Genomic DNA, 20,371 nt, shown 5'->3' with positions numbered 1-20,371 from the left:
GATAAACTGCTACCGTCAAACCACATTCATTACAGTCTTAAAGAGGACCTTTCACTACTCTACAAACTAAAAACTAACTATATCAGTGGGCAGAGCGGCGCCCAGGGGTCCCCCTGCACTTACTAGTATGTCTGGGCGCCGCTCCGTTCACCCGGTATAGGCTCCGGTGTCTGCGCTCCCTCTGCTGTACTGGAGGGATTTTTTGTATGAGGCGTGTCCCTTGCTGCAGCGCTGGCCAATCGCAGCGCACAGCTCATAGCCTGGCTTATATATCACTGACATATTCCACAGCGCTGTACAGACATTCTCATCACTTATATATCACTGACATATTCCACAGCGCTGTACAGACATTCTCATCACTTATATATCACTGACATATTCCACAGCGCTGTCCAGACATTCTCATCACTTATATATCACTGACATATTCCACAGCGCTGTCCAGACATTCTCATCACTTATATATCACTGACATATTCCACAGCGCTGTCCAGACATTCTCATCCCTTATATATCACTGACATATTCCACAGCGCTGTCCAGACATTCTCATCCCTTATATATCACTGACATATTCCACAGCGCTGTCCAGACATTCTCATCCCTTATATATCACTGACATATTCCACAGCGCTGTCCAGACATTCTCATCCCTTATATATCACTGACATATTCCACAGCGCTGTCCAGACATTCTCATCCCTTATATATCACTGACATATTCCACAGCGCTGTCCAGACATTCTCATCCCTTATATATCACTGACATATTCCACAGCGCTGTCCAGACATTCTCATCCCTTATATATCACTGACATATTCCACAGCGCTGTCCAGACATTCTCATCCCTTATATATCACTGACATATTCCTGTACAGACATTCTCATCTCTTATATATCACTGACATATTCCACAGCGCTGTACAGACATTCTCATCACTTATATATCACTGACATATTCCACAGCGCTGTACAGACATTCTCATCACTTATATATCACTGACATATTCCACAGCTCTGTACAGACATTCTCATCACTTATATATCACTGACATATTCCACAGCGCTGTACAGACATTCCCATCCCTTATATATCACTGACATATTCCACAGCGCTGTACAGACATTCCCATCCCTTATATATCACTGACATATTCCACAGCGCTGTACAGACATTCTCATCACTTATATATCACTGACATATTCCACAGCGATGTACAGACATTCTCATCCCTTATATATCACTGACATATTCCACAGCGCTGTACAGACATTCTCATCACTTATATATCACTGACATATTCCACAGCGATGTACAGACATTCTCATCCCTTATATATCACTGACATATTCCACAGCGCTGTACAGACATTCCCATCACTTATATATCACTGACATATTCCACACCGCTGTACAGACATTCTCATCATGCTGTCCCCAGGAGCTCACACTCTAAGCTCCCTATCAGTATGAAGTGTGGTAGTAGTGTAAATATATGAGTGGTACTAGGGGTAGTAGTAGTAGTAGTGTAAACAGGGGTGGTAGTAGTAGATTAACCCCTTAAGGATTGGGCTCATTTTCACCTTAAGGACCCGGCCATTTTTTGCATATCTGACCAGTGTCACTTTATGTTTGAATAACTTTAAAACACTTTGACTTATCCAGGCCATTCTGAGATTGTTTTTTCGTCACATTGTACTTCATGACACTGGTAAAATGGAGTAAAAAAAAAATTATTTTATTTATAAAAAAAATACCAAATTTACCAAATATTTGGAAAAAATTGCAAATTTCCAAGTTTCAATTTCTCTACTTCTACAATACATAGTAATACCTCCCAAAACAGTTATTACTTTACATTCCCCATATGTCTACTTCATGTTTGGATCATTTTGGGAATGACATTTTATTTTTTGGGGACGTTACAAGGCTTAGAAGTTTAGAAGCAAATCTTCAAATTTTTCTGAAAATTTCTAAAACCCACTTTTTTAGGACCAGTTCAGGTCTGAAGTCACTTTGTGAGGCTTACATAATAGAAACCACCCAAAAATTACCCCATTTTACAAACTACTCCCCTCAAGGTATTCAAAACTGATTTTACAAACTTTGTTAACCCTTTAGGTGTTCCACAAGAATTAATGGAAAAGTGATAAAATTTCTAAATTTCACTTTTTTGGCAGATTTTCCATTTAAATAATTTTTTTCCAGTTACAAAGCAAGGGTTAACAGTAGTGTTGAGCGAACTTGTGTTTTAAGTTCGGCGTCTAAAGTTCGGGTTATCGAAGAATCGCGTTATGGATTCTGCTACCACGGACCATAACTTATGGTCCGTGGTAGCGGAATCCATAACGCGATTCTTCGATAACCCGAACTTTAGACGCCGAACTTAAAACACAAGTTCGCTCAACACTAGTTAACAGCCAAACAAAACTCAATATTTATGGCCCTGATTCTGTAGTTTACAGGAACACCCCATATGTGGTCGTAAACTGCTGTACGGGCACACGGCAGGGCGCAGAAGGAAAGGAACGCCATACGGCAGGGCGCAGAAGGAAAGGAACGCCATAGGTCCCATTTGAAGCCCCCCTGATGCACCCCTAAAGAAGAAACTCCAAAAAAGTGACCCCATTTTGGAAACTACGGGATAGGGTGGAAGTTTTGTTGGTACTATTTTAGGGTACATATGATTTTTGGTTGCTCTATATTACACTTTTTGTGAGGCAAGGTAACAAGAAATAGCTGTTTTGGCACAGTTTATATTTTTTGTTGTTTACAACATTCATCTGACAGGTTAGATCATGTGGTATTTTTATAGAGCAGGTTATTACGGACGCGGCGATACCTAATATGTCTACTTTTTTTATTTATGTAAGTTTTACACAATTATTTCATTTTTGAAACAAAAGAAAAATCATGTTTTAGTGTCTCTATAGTCTGAGAGCCATAATTTTTTCAGTTTTTTGGGCGATTATCTTGGGTAGGGTATGATTTTTGCGGGATGAGATGACGGTTTGATTGGCACTATTTGGGGTGCGTGTGACTTTTTGATCGCTTGCTATTACACTTTTTGTGATGTAAGATGACCAAAAATAGCTTTTTATTTTATACCGTTTTTATTTTTCACGGTATTCACCTGAGGGGTTAGGTCATGTGATATTTTTATAGAGCAGGTTGTTACGGACGCGGCGATACCTAATATGTGTAGTGCATTTTATTTTTTAATCAGTGATAAATGTGTTGTTTTTTTTAAACTTTTTTTTCTATTTTATTTTCCCCAGACCTACTTGGTTCTTGAAGATCCAGTGGGTCTGATGTCTGTATAATACAGTACAGTACACTATATAGTGTACTGCACTGTATTTTCACTTTACACTTAGTCTGATCAGACTTCTGCCTTTAGCAGAAGTTTAATCAGCACCATGGAAAGCCGGAAGCCTGTGAAGGCGTCCAGTTGCCATGGTAACCATCACCCGCTGCCATAACAGAGTCGGGAACTGAAAAGGCACAGCAGCCCCCAATGAGAGAGGGAGGGAGCTCCCTCCTTGTTAACCCCTTCCATACAGCAGTCCCAATGGACCGCGGCATGGAAGGGGTTAAACGGCTGACATCACAGCACAGATGTCAGCCGTTTCAAGCAGACTGTCAGCAATGTGCTGACACTCTGCTTGCTAACCACTCGGCCTTCCTGGAAATGAGAGGGGGCGGGCGGGATGATCGCGCGCCCGCCCGCCCCTCTCCCCCTGCACAGACCGCCAGCAGATGAAACTTTAGGTCACTTTGAAGTCTCTGATCCCCGCGGATCAGAAACTTCCAACAGCGCTGTAAACCTGAATTGACCTGCGGTTTGCAGCGATCGCCGATACGGGGGGGGGGGGGGGGGTTCACAGGACCCCCCTCGCAATTGTTCCAGGGTGCCTGCTGGTTGATTTCAGCAGGCACCCAGTTCCGATCACCGCCTGCCGCACGGCGGTTATCAGAAATACACATGACGTACCGGTACGTCATGTGTCCCCAAGAGGTTAAAGCCCATCTGCCGGCAGGTTTGTCCCTGTGACCCCGGCTGACCTGTTACATGTTCTCCTAGCTGCTGAAGACATCTGTGTTGGCCCCATGTCCATATGTGCCCGCATTGCTGAGGAAAATTAAGTGTTAATATATGCTGCATTAATCTCACAGAGGATACACTGATACACTGTATCAAATCCTCAGCTGTGTGACCAGGACCAAGACAGAATGTATACATTTCATTGACTGCAAGCAGAGACTCTGAAAAGGGTGAGGAACTGAATCAAAGTCTATAAGAGGGTCGCATAAGGGCCCTCACATTATTCCTGCCAAGGGCCCCTGGTTACATCCACTTAATACTCCAGGGGCCGTCCACAGGAAACACACGTGGCAGTATCTGTGTACAAGAGCTGACAATCCAACCATACCTGGCTTGCAGGTATTGGCTGTGCACCCAGACCGTGGCCCCTGCCAGCGGGTAGCGGGCGTTGCCTCCTTCTATAAACACCCCGGGGCCATATTCCAGGATCTGAGCGACTCGAAGGACGGGTTCCTCGCCGCGCCGTTTCGTAGTTCCTCTTCCAAGTGAATCCAAAATCAATATTTGTCCTAAGACGTGTTTGCTCAGAGACCCAGTCACCTCATCCAGGGTCACACCTGCACCCGCAGCTTTAGACTGTCAGCTCTTGTGGACAGGACACATGATGGTGCCATGTATAGGGGGGGCAGGTTCAGCTTCAGGACTATTGCAGTCTATGGGGTAACTCCACAGCTTGTGCCCAACACCCCAAATAAAGCAGCAGTCACTGGGCAGACTTCAGATCCAGGTAAAACCACCCGGGCAGTGCCCCCCCGAGCGCCACATGAGCTGGCATCGCCCAGAATCACCTGTGGGCACCGGCTCCCCTGCCAGGTGAGTGATATGGGGGTATACCAGCGCAGGCAGATGGCATGTGCCGGGCAGAGGTCGTCTCTTGTTCTAGGTTGGGGGACCCCAGGTTTATAAATCTACCGCCATCTACCTGCATCCTAGCGTTTTGGACCTGGCAGCACAATCCGATAATCATCTGACACCGTAATGGCCCCACCGCAGGGGCGGGCGAGATCTGAAGATGCCAACCCCAAATATCCTTTCCACAAGTTACATGATCTGTAATCCTTCAGTTATAGCGGGCACCGCTGCCAACTGTCATTATGGGGGCGACACCTGAAGCCTCCGCTGCCCCTCGCTCTACGCCAGGTGACCAGTATTCACGACTTCTGTGCCACCGGAGGAGAATCTCCAGACTGACGGCGATAATCAGCAATGATAAGTGCAGGAACTTTCTAATAGAATTGGGATTTTAATTTCTCAGTGTTTTCACAATATCTGCTTGCTGTCAGCAAATGGGAACATTGCTGTGCACATTTGGAGTGTAAAAAACCCATCCAGCTCTAATACTTTTCACAGCTGAGGGTTTGTCACAAGTGTATCCAGTGTAGACCAATCCTCTGAGAGGTGAACATCCCCCAGACTGATACGTTGTTATCTGCGCTGATACATTGTAACAATCTATCAGGACAGGAGAAAGCTATCAGGTAATAGGATCATCCATAAAAAGTAACAATAAATGATGCAACAACACTGCTGCAGCTCTGGATGTGACTGGAGAATAAGATATGATGCCACTCAGAATCAGTACCGGATAAGTTCTGCTAACAAGAGCAGGATCCTGTCCAGACAGCGGAGAATCCTGGAATTTCCTGAGCGTGCCGAGAGGCAGGGATGGGGGAGGGGTTGGTGCCAATTCACTGCGGCCTCAGACCTACGATAAAGTGTCAGCTGTTTGACAAGACACCAGAAGCCGCAGGGCTGGAGGACGAGGCTGGAAATGAGAGGCTTCCTGCTGCATCCGGGAGGACGAGGTCGGGGGAGAAAGCCCAAAAATAACCCCAAAAGCCGACCGATGACAGAGAGCGCCCCCCGCAACCGGACGATGACAGAGAGCGCCGGCCGCAGCCGGCCGATGACAGAGAGCGCCCCCGCAGCCGGCCGATGACAGAGAGCGTCCCCCGCAGCCGGCCGATGACAGAGAGCGTCCCCCGCAGCCGGCCGATGACAGAGAGCGTCCCCCGCAGCCGGCCGATGACAGAGAGCGTCCCCCGCAGCCGGCCGATGACAGAGAGCGTCCCCCGCAGCCGGCCGATGACAGAGAGCGTCCCCCGCAGCCGGCCGATGACAGAGAGCGTCCCCCGCAGCCGGCCGATGACAGAGAGCGTCCCCCGCAGCCGGCCGATGACAGAGAGCGTCCCCCGCAGCCGGCCGATGACAGAGAGCGTCCCCCGCAGCCGGCCGATGACAGAGAGCGTCCCCCGCAGCCGGCCGATGACAGAGCGTCCCCCGCAGCTGGCCGATAACAGAGAGCGCCCCCGCAGCCGGACGATAACAGAGAGCGTCCCCCGCAGCCGGCCGATGACAGAGAGCGTCCCCCGCAGCCGGCCGATGACAGAGAGCGTCCCCCGCAGCCGGCCGATGACAGAGAGCGTCCCCCGCAGCCGGCCGATGACAGAGCGTCCCCCGCAGCTGGCCGATAACAGAGAGCGCCCCCCGCAGCCGGCCGATAACAGAGAGCGTCCCCCGCAGCTGGCCGATAACAGAGAGCGCCCCCGCAGCCGGACGATAACAGAGAGCGTCCCCCGCAGCTGCGGACTGATTCACGGGCATCATATGGCTGCCGATTGTGAACGTCTGAAACGATTCATCGATGTAATTGAGGCAAAAAAATCCTTGATGCAGTTTCCCTGCATCGAGGATTCGTTTAAATCACGTGACCACGAAGCGCGAGTGAAGTGAAGCTTCTCACTCACCGCTCCGTGGCCTCCCGACTCGGCACCGCGCTGCAGTGGCCAGAGCCTTGCGTGCACACATCGGTCCCCCCCCAGTGCATGCTGGGATGAAGATCCGTCTCCTGCGGACTCCATGTGTCAGCGCATGCCGCACTGCCAGGAACGGGAAGTATATAGTTAGCGGCGGGGGGATCCTGTGATGGCGGGGCTGATCTGATGGACGTGGGGGACATTGTGGATGGCATGGAGGCGCTGGAGAAGGGGGACATCATGGCAATCTGGATGGCATGGAGGGGCTGATGGAAGTGCCATCATGGGGGCACTGGGGGACATGGCATGGAGAGGCTGATCTGATGGCATGGGGGTCTGGCTCTGATTGCAGCAAGGGAGGGTCTGATCATGGTGGCATGGGGGTCTGATTGCGGGCTTGCAGCATGGGGGGACTGATTTGAGGGCAAGGCTGACTGACTTGGGAGGGGTCATCAAAATGCTAGGTCACTGCACCGTATGGGGCATAGCCGGATACAACCAGCTATATGCTCTCATTGACTATAATGTGGTCCGGCATACATGCTGCGTATCGTCCAAAGCTATTTTAGTCCGGCCAAAACCCAACCTGAACGCTGTAACAAGGCCGGACCCCATTACAGTCCATGGCTGCAGCAGCCGGCGGTCTCCAGCTACACCCGACACGGTCCATCCGGCTGTTCTTCTGACACGATGTATATTGTACCAGTGTAAGGAATACAAATACTGTTTTTATAAGGAAATACGTTATTTTAAGAAGGTTTTTCTTATTAGTTTACTCGATTACTAAAATAATCGTTTACCGCAGCCCTAACCCAGACACATCAGGACAGATTCACCGGTGATGCCTATTCAAGCCCATTCAGACGTATGGAAGATCCTCGAGCACATCATGGTCTGACGCAGGTATGCCCACAGGATAGGCAATAAACGTCTGATAGATTGGGGTCCCCCCTCTGAGACAGGAACCTATCTGCAGAAAAGGGGTTCCCCGACCGCAGTCCTGTCTGGGGAGTCAGAAGTGCAGGAAGATCCCTTTAAGAGACGACACGTGAGGCAGGTTTGCCGGATATTTCTGTCCCACATCCGAATGAGGTTTGTAAAAACACTACACCTGAGGCAGAAGCCTCGCCGGTCACACGTGCGGAAGGAGCGGTCGCTGGCCGTAGGATGATAGGGGGGGCAGGCGTGGCCGATAAACCTGATGTGAATAGAGGACAATAGATAAGGTGATCGCCGGGGACGTCCTAGTGATCCAACAAGCTTCACCTGAAAGACTCGGCCACCACAAAAAGTTCTGCAGCTTTCAATTCCTCAGCAGATCTCTGCTTGCAATCAGTGAATGGGGTCATTTTGCTTACACCCAGAGGCTTTCCTCACAGTATATGTTACATTTGTATCCAGTCCTGTCAGTTCCCCACAAGCTAAACAGCCTGGACTGCACTGATACATTGTAACAAACTCTCAGGACAGGAGGGGAACTTATGCAGCAGTGCCGGCACAGAGGGACTGCGGGTGGGTGATGGGGCAGCAGTGCCGGCACAGAGGGACTGCGGGTGGGTGATGGGGCAGCAGTGCCGGCACAGAGGGACTGCGGGTGGGTGATGGGGCAGCAGTGCCGGCACAGAGGGACTGCGGGTGGGTGATGGGGCAGCAGTGCCGGCACAGAGGGACTGCGGGTGGGTGATGGGGCAGCAGTGCCGGCACAGAGGGACTGCGGGTGGGTGATGGGGCAGCAGTGCCGGCACAGAGGGACTGCGGGTGGGTGATGGGGCAGCAGTGCCGGCACAGAGGGACTGCGGGTGGGTGATGGGGCAGCAGTGCCGGCACAGAGGGACTGCGGGTGGGTGATGGGGCAGCAGTGCCGGCACAGAGGGACTGCGGGTGGGTGATGGGGCAGCAGTGCCGGCACAGAGGGACTGCGGGTGGGTGATGGGGCAGCAGTGCCGGCACAGAGGGACTGCGGGTGGGTGATGGGGCAGCAGTGCCGGCACAGAGGGACTGCGGGTGGGTGATGGGGCAGCAGTGCCGGCACAGAGGGACTGCGGGTGGGTGATGGGGCAGCAGTGCCGGCACAGAGGGACTGCGGGTGGGTGATGGGGCAGCAGTGCCGGCACAGAGGGACTGCGGGTGGGTGATGGGGCAGCAGTGCCGGCACAGAGGGACTGCGGGTGGGTGATGGGGCAGCAGTGCCGGCACAGAGGGACTGCGGGTGGGTGATGGGGCAGCAGTGCCGGCACAGAGGGACTGCGGGTGGGTGATGGGGCAGCAGTGCCGGCACAGAGGGACTGCGGGTGGGTGATGGGGCAGCAGTGCCGGCACAGAGGGACTGCGGGTGGGTGATGGGGCAGCAGTGCCGGCACAGAGGGACTGCGGGTGGGTGATGGGGCAGCAGTGCCGGCACAGAGGGACTGCGGGTGGGTGATGGGGCAGCAGTGCCGGCACAGAGGGACTGCGGGTGGGTGATGGGGCAGCAGTGCCGGCACAGAGGGACTGCGGGTGGGTGATGGGGCAGCAGTGCCGGCACAGAGGGACTGCGGGTGGGTGATGGGGCAGCAGTGCCGGCACAGAGGGACTGCGGGTGGGTGATGGGGCAGCAGTGCCGGCACAGAGGGACTGCGGGTGGGTGATGGGGCAGCAGTGCCGGCACAGAGGGACTGCGGGTGGGTGATGGGGCAGCAGTGCCGGCACAGAGGGACTGCGGGTGGGTGATGGGGCAGCAGTGCCGGCACAGAGGGACTGCGGGTGGGTGAGGGGGCAGCAGTGCCGGCACAGAGTGACTGCGAGTGGCTGATGGGGCAGCAGTGCCGGCACAGAGTGACTGCGAGTGGGTGATGGGGCAGCAGTGTCGGCACAGAGGGACTGTGGGTGGGTGATGGAGCAGACGTTTGGAGCATTGGGGTTGTCTGCTCCTGGAAGAATCTTTCCAGTCACTGACAACCAGCAAAGATCTTGAAAATGGCGAATGCATGAAAAACAAAGTATATTAGAAAGTCGCAGCACTTCCCATCATACATTAGACTGGACACCGACCCTTTTATTCGGCCACGTTTACCAACTTGGTAACATTTTGATTGACCTACAGAAGTACACGTCCCCCAGGTCCACAGACCGCATCACGGGAAGTGGGGAACACCGACTACAGGGGGGGTCAACGTACATGGGGGTGATGACTACAAGTTACTGGGCTACAGTGTGACCCCGGCACCGAGATATAACACAGGGACCTCTACACATAGGGCGCAGTCTGCATATAGAGGGGTCTCTGTATATTAGGTCGGGGTCTCCTGGGTCACTCTGTATATAGAGGGATCTCTGTATATTAGGTCGGGGGTCTCCTGGGTCTCTGTATATAGAGGGGGCCCTGTATATTAGGTCGGGGTCTCCTGGGTCTCTCTGTATATAGCGAGGCCCTGTATATTAGGTCGGGGTCTCCTGGGTCACTCTGTATATAGCGGGGCCCTGTATATTAGGTCGGGGTCTCCTGGGTCACTCTGTATATAGCGGGGTCTCTGTATGTTAGGTCGGGGGTCTCCTGGGTCTCTGTATATAGCGAGGTCCCTGTATATTAGGTCGGGGGTCTCCTGGGTCTCTGTATATAGCTGGGCCCCTGTATATTAGATCGGGGGTCTCCTGGGTCTCTCTGTATATAGCGGGGCCCTGTATATTAGGTCGGGGTCTCCTGGGTCTCTCTGTATATAGAGGGGCCCCTGTATATTAGGCCGGGGGTCTCCTGGGTCTCTCTGTATATAGCGGGGCCCCTGTATATTAGGTCGGGGGTCTCTCTGTATATAGCGAGGTCCCTGTATATTAGGTCGGGGGTCTCCTGTGTCTCTCTGCATATAGAGGGGTCCCTGTATATTAGGTCGGGGTCTCCTAGGTCACTCTGTATATAGCGGGGTCTCTGTATATTAGGTCGGGGTCTCCTGTGTCTCTCTGTATATAGCAGGGTCCCTGTATTAGGTCGGGGGTCTCTCTGTATATAGAGGGGTCCCTGTATATTAGGTCGGGGTCTCCTGGGTCACTCTGTATATAGAGGTGTCTCTGTATATTAGGTCGGGGGTCTCTTGGGTCACTGTATATAGAGGGGTCCTTGTATATTAGGTCGGGGGTCTCCTAGGTCACTCTGTATATAGAGGGGTCTCTGTATATTAGGTCGGGGGTCTCCTGGGTGACTCTGTATATAGAGGGGCCCCTGTATATTAGGTCAGGGGTCTCCTAGGTCACTCTGTATATAGCGGGGCCCCTGTATATTAGGTCAGGGGTCTCCTAGGTCACTCTGTATATAGCGGGGTCTCTGTATATTAGGTCGGGGGTCTCATGTGTCACTCTGTATATAGCGGGTCCCTGTATATTAGGTCGGGTTCTCCTGGGTCTCTCTGTATATAGAGGGGCCCCTGTATATTAGGTCGGGGGTCTCTTGGGTCTCTCTGTATATAGAGGGGTCCCTGTATATTAGGTCGGGGGTCTCCTGGGTCTCTCTGTATATAGGGGGCACCTGTATATTAGGTCGAGGGTCTCCTGGGTCACTCTGTATATAGCGGGGCCCCTGTATATTAGGTCGGGGGTCTCTTGGGTCTCTCTGTATATAGGGGGCCCCTGTATATTAGGTCGGGGGTCTCCTGGGTGACTCTGTATATAGAGGGGCCCCTGTATATTAGGTCAGGGGTCTCCTAGGTCACTCTGTATATAGCGGGGCCCCTGTATATTAGGTCAGGGGTCTCCTAGGTCACTCTGTATATAGCGGGGTCTCTGTATATTAGGTCGGGGGTCTCTTGGGTCTCTCTGTATATAGAGGGGCCCCTGTATATTAGGTCAGGGTCTCCTGGGTCACTCTGTATATAGAGGGGCCCCTGTATATTAGGTCAGGGTCTCCTGGGTTGCTCTGTATATAGAGGGGCCCCTGTATATTAGGTCAGGGTCTCCTGGGTCACTCTGTATATAGAGGGATCTCTGTATATTAGGTCGGGGGTCTCCTGGGTGACTCTGTATATAGAGGGGCCCCTGTATATTAGGTCGGGGGTCTCCTGGGTCTCTCTGTATATAGCGGGGCCCCTGTATATTAGGTCAGGGGTCTCCTGGGTCACTCTGTATATAGAGGGGCCCCTGTATAGTAGGTCAGGGGTCTCCTGGGTCACTCTGTATATAGAGGGGCCCCTGTATATTAGGTCAGGGTCTCTTGGGTCTCTCTGTATATAGGGGGCCCCTGTATATTAGGTCGGGGGTCTCCTGGGTCACTCTGTATATAGAGGGGCCCCTGTATATTAGGTCGGGGGTCTCTTGGGTCTCTCTGTATATAGGGGGCCCCTGTATATTAGGTCAGGGGTCTCTTGGGTCTCTCTGTATATAGGGGGCCCCTGTATATTAGGTCAGGGGTCTCTTGGGTCTCTCTGTATATAGGGGGCCCCTGTATATTAGGTCAGGGGTCTCTTGGGTCTCTCTGTATATAGGGGGCCCCTGTATATTAGGTCAGGGGTCTCCTGGGTCACTCTGTATATAGGGGGCCCCTGTATATTAGGTCAGGGGTCTCTTGGGTCTCTCTGTATATAGGGGGCCCCTGTATATTAGGTCAGGGTCTCCTGGGTCACTCTGTATATAGAGGGGCCCCTGTATATTAGGTCAGGGTCTCCTGGGTCGCTCTGTATATAGAGGGATCTCTGTATATTAGGTCGGGGGTCTCCTGGGTCTCTCTGTATATAGCGGGGCCCTGTATATTAGGTCAGGGTCTCCTGGGTGACTCTGTATATAGAGGGGCCCCTGTATATTAGGTCGGGGGTCTCCTGGGTCTCTCTGTATATAGCGGGGCCCCTGTATATTAGGTCAGGGGTCTCCTGGGTCACTCTGTATATAGAGGGGCCCCTGTATAGTAGGTCAGGGGTCTCCTGGGTCACTCTGTATATAGAGGGGCCCCTGTATAGTAGGTCAGGGGTCTCCTGGGTCACTCTGTATATAGAGGGGCCCCTGTATATTAGGTCAGGGTCTCTTGGGTCTCTCTGTATATAGCGGGGCCCCTGTATATTAGGTCAGGGGTCTCCTAGGTCACTCTGTATATAGCGGGGCCCCTGTATATTAAGGTCAGGGGTCTCCTAGGTCACTCTGTATATAGCGGGGCCCCTGTATATTAGGTCAGGGTCTCCTGGGTCTCTCTGTATATAGAGGGGCCCCTGTATATTAGGTCGGGGGTCTCTCTGTATATAGGGGGCCCCTGTATATTAGGTCAGGGGTCTCTTGGGTCACTCTGTGGAGTTGGGGTGCAGTCTGTATATCAGGAGATCCTGTACACAAGTTTTAGGGTTCTTCTGCCCCTGACAGGGAGCCTCCCCCGCTCCCCCCTTCAGTCCCCTGCAGGGTATGTGGCCCCCGGGGCCCCTCGTTACTCACCAGGACGTGGAGCAGCAGCATTCTCTTCTTTTCCCAGCAGAGCCCGGCAGGAGACATCACACGGCTGCCACGTCTGGCCGCGCAGGCGCACACGGCAGGAGCGGGGCATGCCGGGAAGTGTAGTCTGTTCGGCCTCCGTCTGCGCCCGCGACCAGGTGACGAGCTACCTGTCAGTGCGGGACTACAACTCCCAGCGTGCTCCAGAGGCGCCGATATAGACCCACTGCCTGCCAGGACATGCTGGGACGTGTAGTCCCTGGGAAGGCTTTAATATGGCTCTCTGGGCATTCTGAGACTTGTAGTTCAGTCGCAGACGTTATGTCATTCGTGGCACAGAATAATATTGTGTCACTGAAATGACGTCACCAGGTGTATTTAATGTGTGTATTTTACACAAACCGCCACATAGACCGCCACTGTGTGAACGTTTTACCCAAAACCCACGGCGTCTCCGCAGACCCTCACCTGTGAACCGCTTCCCGTTTTTTCTCCTCGCCTTCCAAGCGCCATAACTTAATGTGTGGGTTGAAATAAAGCGTCGTTCCGCCATTGTGTCTTCGCCATTATTCTGCTCTGCCCTCCTGTCGCTGCGCCCTCCTGTCGCTGCGCCCTCCTGTCGCTCTGCGCTCCTGTCGCTCTGCGCTCCTGTCGCGCTGCGCCCTCCTGTCGCTGTGCGCTCCTGTCACTGTGCCCTCCTGTCGCTCTGCGCTCCTGTCGCTCTGCCCTGCGCGCTCCTGTCGCTGCGCGCTCCTGTCACTGCCCTCCTTTCGCTCCGCCCTCCTGTCCCTGTGCCCTCCTGTCGCTCTGCGCTCCTGTCGCTCTGCCCTGCGCCCTCCTGTCGCTGCGCGCTTCTGTCACTGCCCTCCTTTCGCTCCGCCCTCCTGTCCCTGTGCCCTCCTGTCGCTCTGCGCTCCTGTCGCTGCGCGCTCCTGTCGCTCTGCGCTCCTGTCGCTGTGCCCTCCTTTCGCTCCGCCCTCCTGTCGCTGCGCCCTCCTGTCGCTGCGCCCTCCTGTCGCTCTGCGCTCCTGTCGCTGCGCCCTCCTGTCGCTGCGCCCTCCTGTCGCTGCGCCCTCCTGTCGCTCTGCGCTCCTGTCGCTGCGCCCTCCTGTCGCTCTGCGCTCCTGTCGCTGTGCGCTCCTGTCGCTGTGCCCTCCTTTCGCTCCGCCCTCCTGTCGCTGCGCCCTCCTGTCGCTCTGCGCTCCTGTCGCTGCGCCCTCCTGTCGCTGCGCCCTCCTGTCGCTGCGCCCTCCTGTCGCTCTGCGCTCCTGTCGCTGCGCCCTCCTGTCGCTCTGCGCTCCTGTCGCTGTGCCCTTCTGTCGCTGTGCGCTCCTGTCGCTGTGCCCTCCTTTCGCTCCGCCCTCCTGTCGCTGCGCCCTCCTGTCGCTCTGCGCTCCTGTCGCTGCGCCCTCCTGTCGCTGCGCCCTCCTGTCGCTGCGCCCTCCTGTCGCTCCGCCCTCCTGTCGCTGCGCCCTCCTGTCACTCTGCGCTCCTGTCGCTGCGCCCTCCTGTCGCTCTGCGCTCCTGTCGCTGTGCCCTCCTTTCGCTCCGCCCTCCTGTCGCTGTGCCCTCCTTTTGCTCCGCCCTCCTGTCCCTGTGCCCTTCTATCGCTGCGCCCTCCTGTCGCTGTGCCCTTCTGTCGCTCTGCGCTCCTGTCGCTGCGCCCTCCTGTCGCTCTGCCCTCCTGTCGCTGTGCGCTCCTGTCGCTGTGCCCTCCTGTTTTCTAGTTTGATCCGCAGTTTTTTTTATTAGTTTTTTTTTTTTGAAAACTCTTCAATGTTTTTTGGAAGTTTGGTGCGAGAACAGGCGTGATAAATAACGGAAAGTGCACATAGCAACGGGCGCAGCGACACCAAAACCGCGCTTTATAACGAGGATATGTGGAGATTGTATTATAGACTGTGCTCAATAAGTTCAGGATATTTGGCTTTCGGGTGAAATTTCTGGAAAACGTCAGAAGTTATTGATATTATATCAGGAAAGTCGGCATTAAGTAGAAGCAGCGATGGTGTCTCCTCATCTCAGAAGCCGACCCCAGTGCTGGGTATACCGCCACAAGATGTCAGTGTCTCATGACCCCAGTGCTGGGTATACCGCCACAAGATGTCAGTGTCTCACCGACCCCAGTGCTGGGTATACCGCCACAAGATGTCAGTGTCTGACCGACCCCAGTGCTGGGTATACCGCCACAAAATGTCAGTGTCTCACTGACCCCAGTGCTGGGTATACCGCCACAAGATGTCAGTGTCTCACCGACCCCAGTGCTGGGTATACCGCCACAAGATGTCAGTGTCTCACCGACCCCAGTGCTGGGTATACCGCCACAAAATGTCAGTGTCTCACTGACCCCAGTGCTGGGTATACCGCCACAAGATGTCAGTGTCTCACCGACCCCAGTGCTGGGTATACCGCCACAAGATGTCAGTGTCTCACCGACCCCAGTGCTGGGTATACCGCCACAAAATGTCAGTGTCTCACCAACCCCAGTGCTGGGTATACCGCCACAAGATGTCAGTGTGTCACCGACCCCAGTGCTGGGTATACCGCCACAAAATGTCAGTGTCTCACTGACCTCAGTGCTGGGTATACCGCTACAAGATGTCAGTGTCTCACCGACCCCAGTGCTGGGTATACCGCCACAAGATGTCAGTGTCCCATGACCCCAGTGCTGGGGATACCGCCACAAAATGTCAGTGTCTCACCGACCCCAGTGCTGGGTATACCGCCACAAGATGTCAGTGTCTCACCGACCCCAGTGCTGGGTATACCGCCACAAGATGTCAGTGTCTGACCGACCCCAGTGCTGGGTATACCGCCACAAGATGTCAGTGTGTCACCGACCCCAGTGCTGGGTATACCGCCACAAAATGTCAGTGTCTCACTGACCCCAGTGCTGGGTATACCGCCACAAGATGTCAGTGTCTAACTGATGTCAGTGCTGGGTATACCGCCACAAGATGTCAGTGTCTCACCGACCCAGTGCTGGGTATACCGCCACAAAATGTCAGTGTCTCACTGACCCCAGTGCTGGGTATACCGCCACAAGATGTCAGTGTCTCACCGACCCCAGTGCTGGGTATACCGCCACAAGATGTCAGTGTCACATGACCCCAGTGCTGGGTATACCGCCACAAGATGTCAGTGTCTCACCGACCCCAGTGCTGGGTATACCGCCACAAGATGTCAGTGTCTCACCGACCCCAGTGCTGGGTATACCGCCACAAAATGTCAGTGTCTCACCAACCCCAGTGCTGGGTATACCGCCACAAGATGTCAGTGTGTCACCGACCCCAGTGCTGGGTATACCGCCACAAAATGTCAGTGTCTCACTGACCTCAGTGCTGGGTATACCGCTACAAGATGTCAGTGTCTCACCGACCCCAGTGCTGGGTATACCGCCACAAGATGTCAGTGTCCCATGACCCCAGTGCTGGGGATACCGCCACAAAATGTCAGTGTCTCACCGACCCCAGTGCTGGGTATACCGCCACAAGATGTCAGTGTCTCACCGACCCCAGTGCTGGGTATACCGCCACAAGATGTCAGTGTCTGACCGACCCCAGTGCTGGGTATACCGCCACAAGATGTCAGTGTGTCACCGACCCCAGTGCTGGGTATACCGCCACAAAATGTCAGTGTCTCACTGACCCCAGTGCTGGGTATACCGCCACAAGATGTCAGTGTCTAACTGATGTCAGTGCTGGGTATACCGCCACAAGATGTCAGTGTCTCACCGACCCAGTGCTGGGTATACCGCCACAAAATGTCAGTGTCTCACTGACCCCAGTGCTGGGTATACCGCCACAAGATGTCAGTGTCTCACCGACCCCAGTGCTGGGTATACCGCCACAAGATGTCAGTGTCACATGACCCCAGTGCTGGGTATACCGCCACAAAATGTCAGTGTCTCACCGACAATGACTGGAGTAATGACTGGAGTAATGATGGTCTTCAGGTAGTCTGGGCTGTCACTGGACCAGTCACACAGTGTAGGGCAGGTCTGTACGGACTAGACGCACCGGCCCGCACTGCGACACCAGCACAGGCTCGTCTGGTGACCACAGTGGCTGATGCAGAGCGTTCTCCTTGACGTCTCCAACATGGTTGGCGGCCATCATCTCTGCTCAGCGTGAATCGGCTTATATTGGTGAACAGCACTGAGGCCACTGGTCCCTCCAGTTACAGAGGATAGAAGATCTGAGAGACTGGCTGCACGTGAGGTCATCTGACAGCATATCTGTTTTCACTTCTTGCAGTGTGGTTGTTGGTAATGACCACACACCTCTTGTCTCAGGTGCAGCTTGTGGTCATTACTGCTCCTCTATTTAGTCTGGACTCACACTTCATACCATGCCGTTGATATTATCTGCCTGGAGTTGGAAGAGCTGGTGTGTTGTCCTCATCTGAGTTCCTGCTCATCCATTTTCTATTGTAGATAAGTGTACTTCCCCTTTCTATTTTGTTGTTCCCCTTTGCTTGTTGTTTACTAGGCCTCAGGGAGACGCTGGTCCGTTCATCTGGGAAGGAACCAGTGGTCTCAGACCCTGTCACTACCCCAAGGCCCGATCTCCCGGCAAGGCGCTCAGCGCAACCCGCAGCTTCCCACCAATGCTCTCCAGCCAGCGTGGAGCGCTCTCCGGCAGCAGGAAAGACCCGCCCTGCAGCACCTAACCAGTCGGAGGACAACATGGCGGCCAGCAAAAATGGCGGGAAACAGCAGCGCTCGGGACCAGGTACTGTACTCCCGTCCCTCTCCCAGACCCCATCCGCATCGTGTAGTTTCCTCAGGGGACCCTTGGGCAGACCCCCCAGTAGGTATACCGGCCGCCCTAGCTGATGAAAGCTGCAGTCCCATCCTCACTGCAGATACTTGGGCTAGATTACCAAGTCCCCCCCTTCCCGGCTGCTATATCCCCACATACCGCACAGGACCCCCACACTCCTGGGAGGCATACCTTAGCCAATTCCCCACAATAGAAGACTTTTGGATGCTCATATCTGAAGTTAAAGGAGCCTGCAGGGCTGAGATTGCCGCGGTCCGTTCTGATATCAAACATATTGTGGATCGGGTGGACTCACTGGAAAATGCCCACGATGACACCAGGAAGCACATTTCCGCCCTCCATATGTCTGTATCGTCTCAAACCGCGGCCCTCAGGGATATGGGTCGACACTTAGACAACAGGGGCCGCAGAAATAACATTAGAGTCCAGGGTCTTCCAGAGGCAACGGGGGGTGAGGACCTCTTGTCACCTTGGAGGCCATCTTCAACATGATTCTTGGAGAACCACTTATGCATAAAATTAAACTGGACAGAGCACACCGAGCACTTAAGCCCAAGGGTACCGCCGCCCGTCCTAGAGACATCATATGTTGTGTTCATGACTACCCACTCAAGGAAGCCATCATGGGGAAAGCCTGGACCCTACGCAATTTTGAGTTTGATGGAGCTTCTGTGCAGCTTTTCCATGACCTCATGGATAACCCTGCAAAAAAGAAGACACCTACAGCCCCTCCTATCCCTGCTACGGGACCACCAAATTGCAGATCGGTGGGGTTTCCTGATTGCTTTGTCGGCGCGCCACCACGGAATTTTGGTGACTCTCTGCTCCTTCTCCGATCTGCAGCCCTTTTGTAAAATACTGGGAATCCTGGTGCCCACAATGTTGGACTGGGAGATTGACCCCCATACCACCACCACCACCACCGTGTGTCTGGTCCCAGGTCACGTGGAAGCGGAGAGCAGGACTGCCTTCATCCGTGTCCCCGCGGGCCTCCCCATCTCCAAGGCATCGTTCCCCAGATTGAACTCTCCTATATAATGTTTGTAGAAGGAGGGATCCAACCCTGACATTATGACTCCCCTATGAGCCTTAGAAGACATCACGGGCATCCTGCCCATTACACTTTTCTTTTTTCTGCTAATTAGTCAGTTCTTATACTATTGTATTTCATGTCTTTGCTCTAAAGGTGCGGGCTGAGTACTAACCGGCCTCTCTAGGTCTCTTTGGTTAGTGCCCCTACAGGAGCCTCTACCAGTCGCCCTCTGACACTGTGCCCCCAGCAGAGGCTTAGGCCTGTGCCTCCCGCAGGGATATCCCTGGGATTAGCTGTTTAATTGTTAATTTCATGTCTCTGGTTCTTGTCATGTTCTGTGTTGCACTCCACCCTCACCCCTGGCCCTGCCTACTTGCCTCGCAAGTCCTAATGACAGGGGACAACTGGACGACAGTCCCTAAAACCAGACCAGACATACAACAGAACGTGAACAGACCGAGTCAAATACCAGGAAAGCAACGAAGTACAAATGGAGCAAGCAGAGAGTAGTCAGGAGAAGCCGGGGTCAGAAATACCAGAAGAGTCGTGAAGTGCCAAAGGAGTCAGCAGAGGATCGTCAGGAGGAGGCCGGGGTCAGAATACCAGGAGAGCAGCGCAGTACACAAGGAGCAGGCAGAGGATCGTCAGGAGGAGGCCGGGGTCAGAATACCAGGAGAGCAGCGCAGTACACAAGGAGCAGGCAGAGGATCGTCAGGAGGAGGCCGGGGTCAGAATACCAGGAGAGCAGCGCAGTACACAAGGAGCAGGCAGAGGATCGTCAGGAGGAGGCCTGGGTCAGAATACCAGGAGAGCAGCGCAGTACACAAGGAGCAGGCAGAGGATCATCAGGAGGAAGCCGGGGTCAGAATACCAGGAGAGCAGCGCAGTACACAAGGAGCAGGCAGAGGATCGTCAGGAGAAGCCGGGGTCAGAATACCAGGAGAGCAGCGCAGTACACAAGGAGCAGGCAGAGGATCGTCAGGAGAAGCCGGGGTCATGTGACGTGGCCAGTGTCACATGACTAACCCTGCTGCATACAGCTGAGCCCCGAGTGCCCAGCTCGGTGCTCAGACTTATTCTGGTTGCTGGGGGAACCGAGGACGCCGGCCGCGCTGAGGAGACGTGTGCGGCCGGGTCCGTCCCGGCCCCCTATCACCTAGGAGAGGAGGACGCTGCACACGTCCTCGCTCCTGCACAGAGGCGGCGCGCCGACGGCGCTGTGGAGAGTGAGCGAATCGTAGGTGCCCCGTGACACTCTGACTATGGACAGACTGGCCCCTCCTGGAAAATCCTCACACCCGACACAGCAGCGAC

The 20,371-nt window shown here is 53.9% G+C and overlaps 1 protein-coding gene across 1 annotated transcript in view; it reads right to left on the bottom strand.

The window, feature by feature from the left end:
* The window catches only part of PDIA5 (protein disulfide isomerase family A member 5), a 43,745-nt gene extending 30,402 nt beyond the window's left edge, over positions 1-13,343 (bottom strand). The window contains exon 1 of the mRNA XM_040441683.1: positions 13,244-13,343. Coding sequence (XP_040297617.1) covers positions 13,244-13,300 — 57 coding nt within the window. The 5' untranslated portion in view covers positions 13,301-13,343. The remainder of the gene's footprint in view (positions 1-13,243) is intronic.
* Between the last annotated feature and the right edge of the window lie 7,028 nt (positions 13,344-20,371).

Source organism: Bufo bufo, chromosome 7 (assembly GCF_905171765.1).
Source record: "Bufo bufo chromosome 7, aBufBuf1.1, whole genome shotgun sequence".
Taxonomy (NCBI): Eukaryota; Metazoa; Chordata; class Amphibia; order Anura; family Bufonidae; genus Bufo; species Bufo bufo.
The sequence above is the reverse complement of the archived record's forward strand: the minus strand, read 5'-3'. Positions and strand labels throughout refer to the sequence as shown.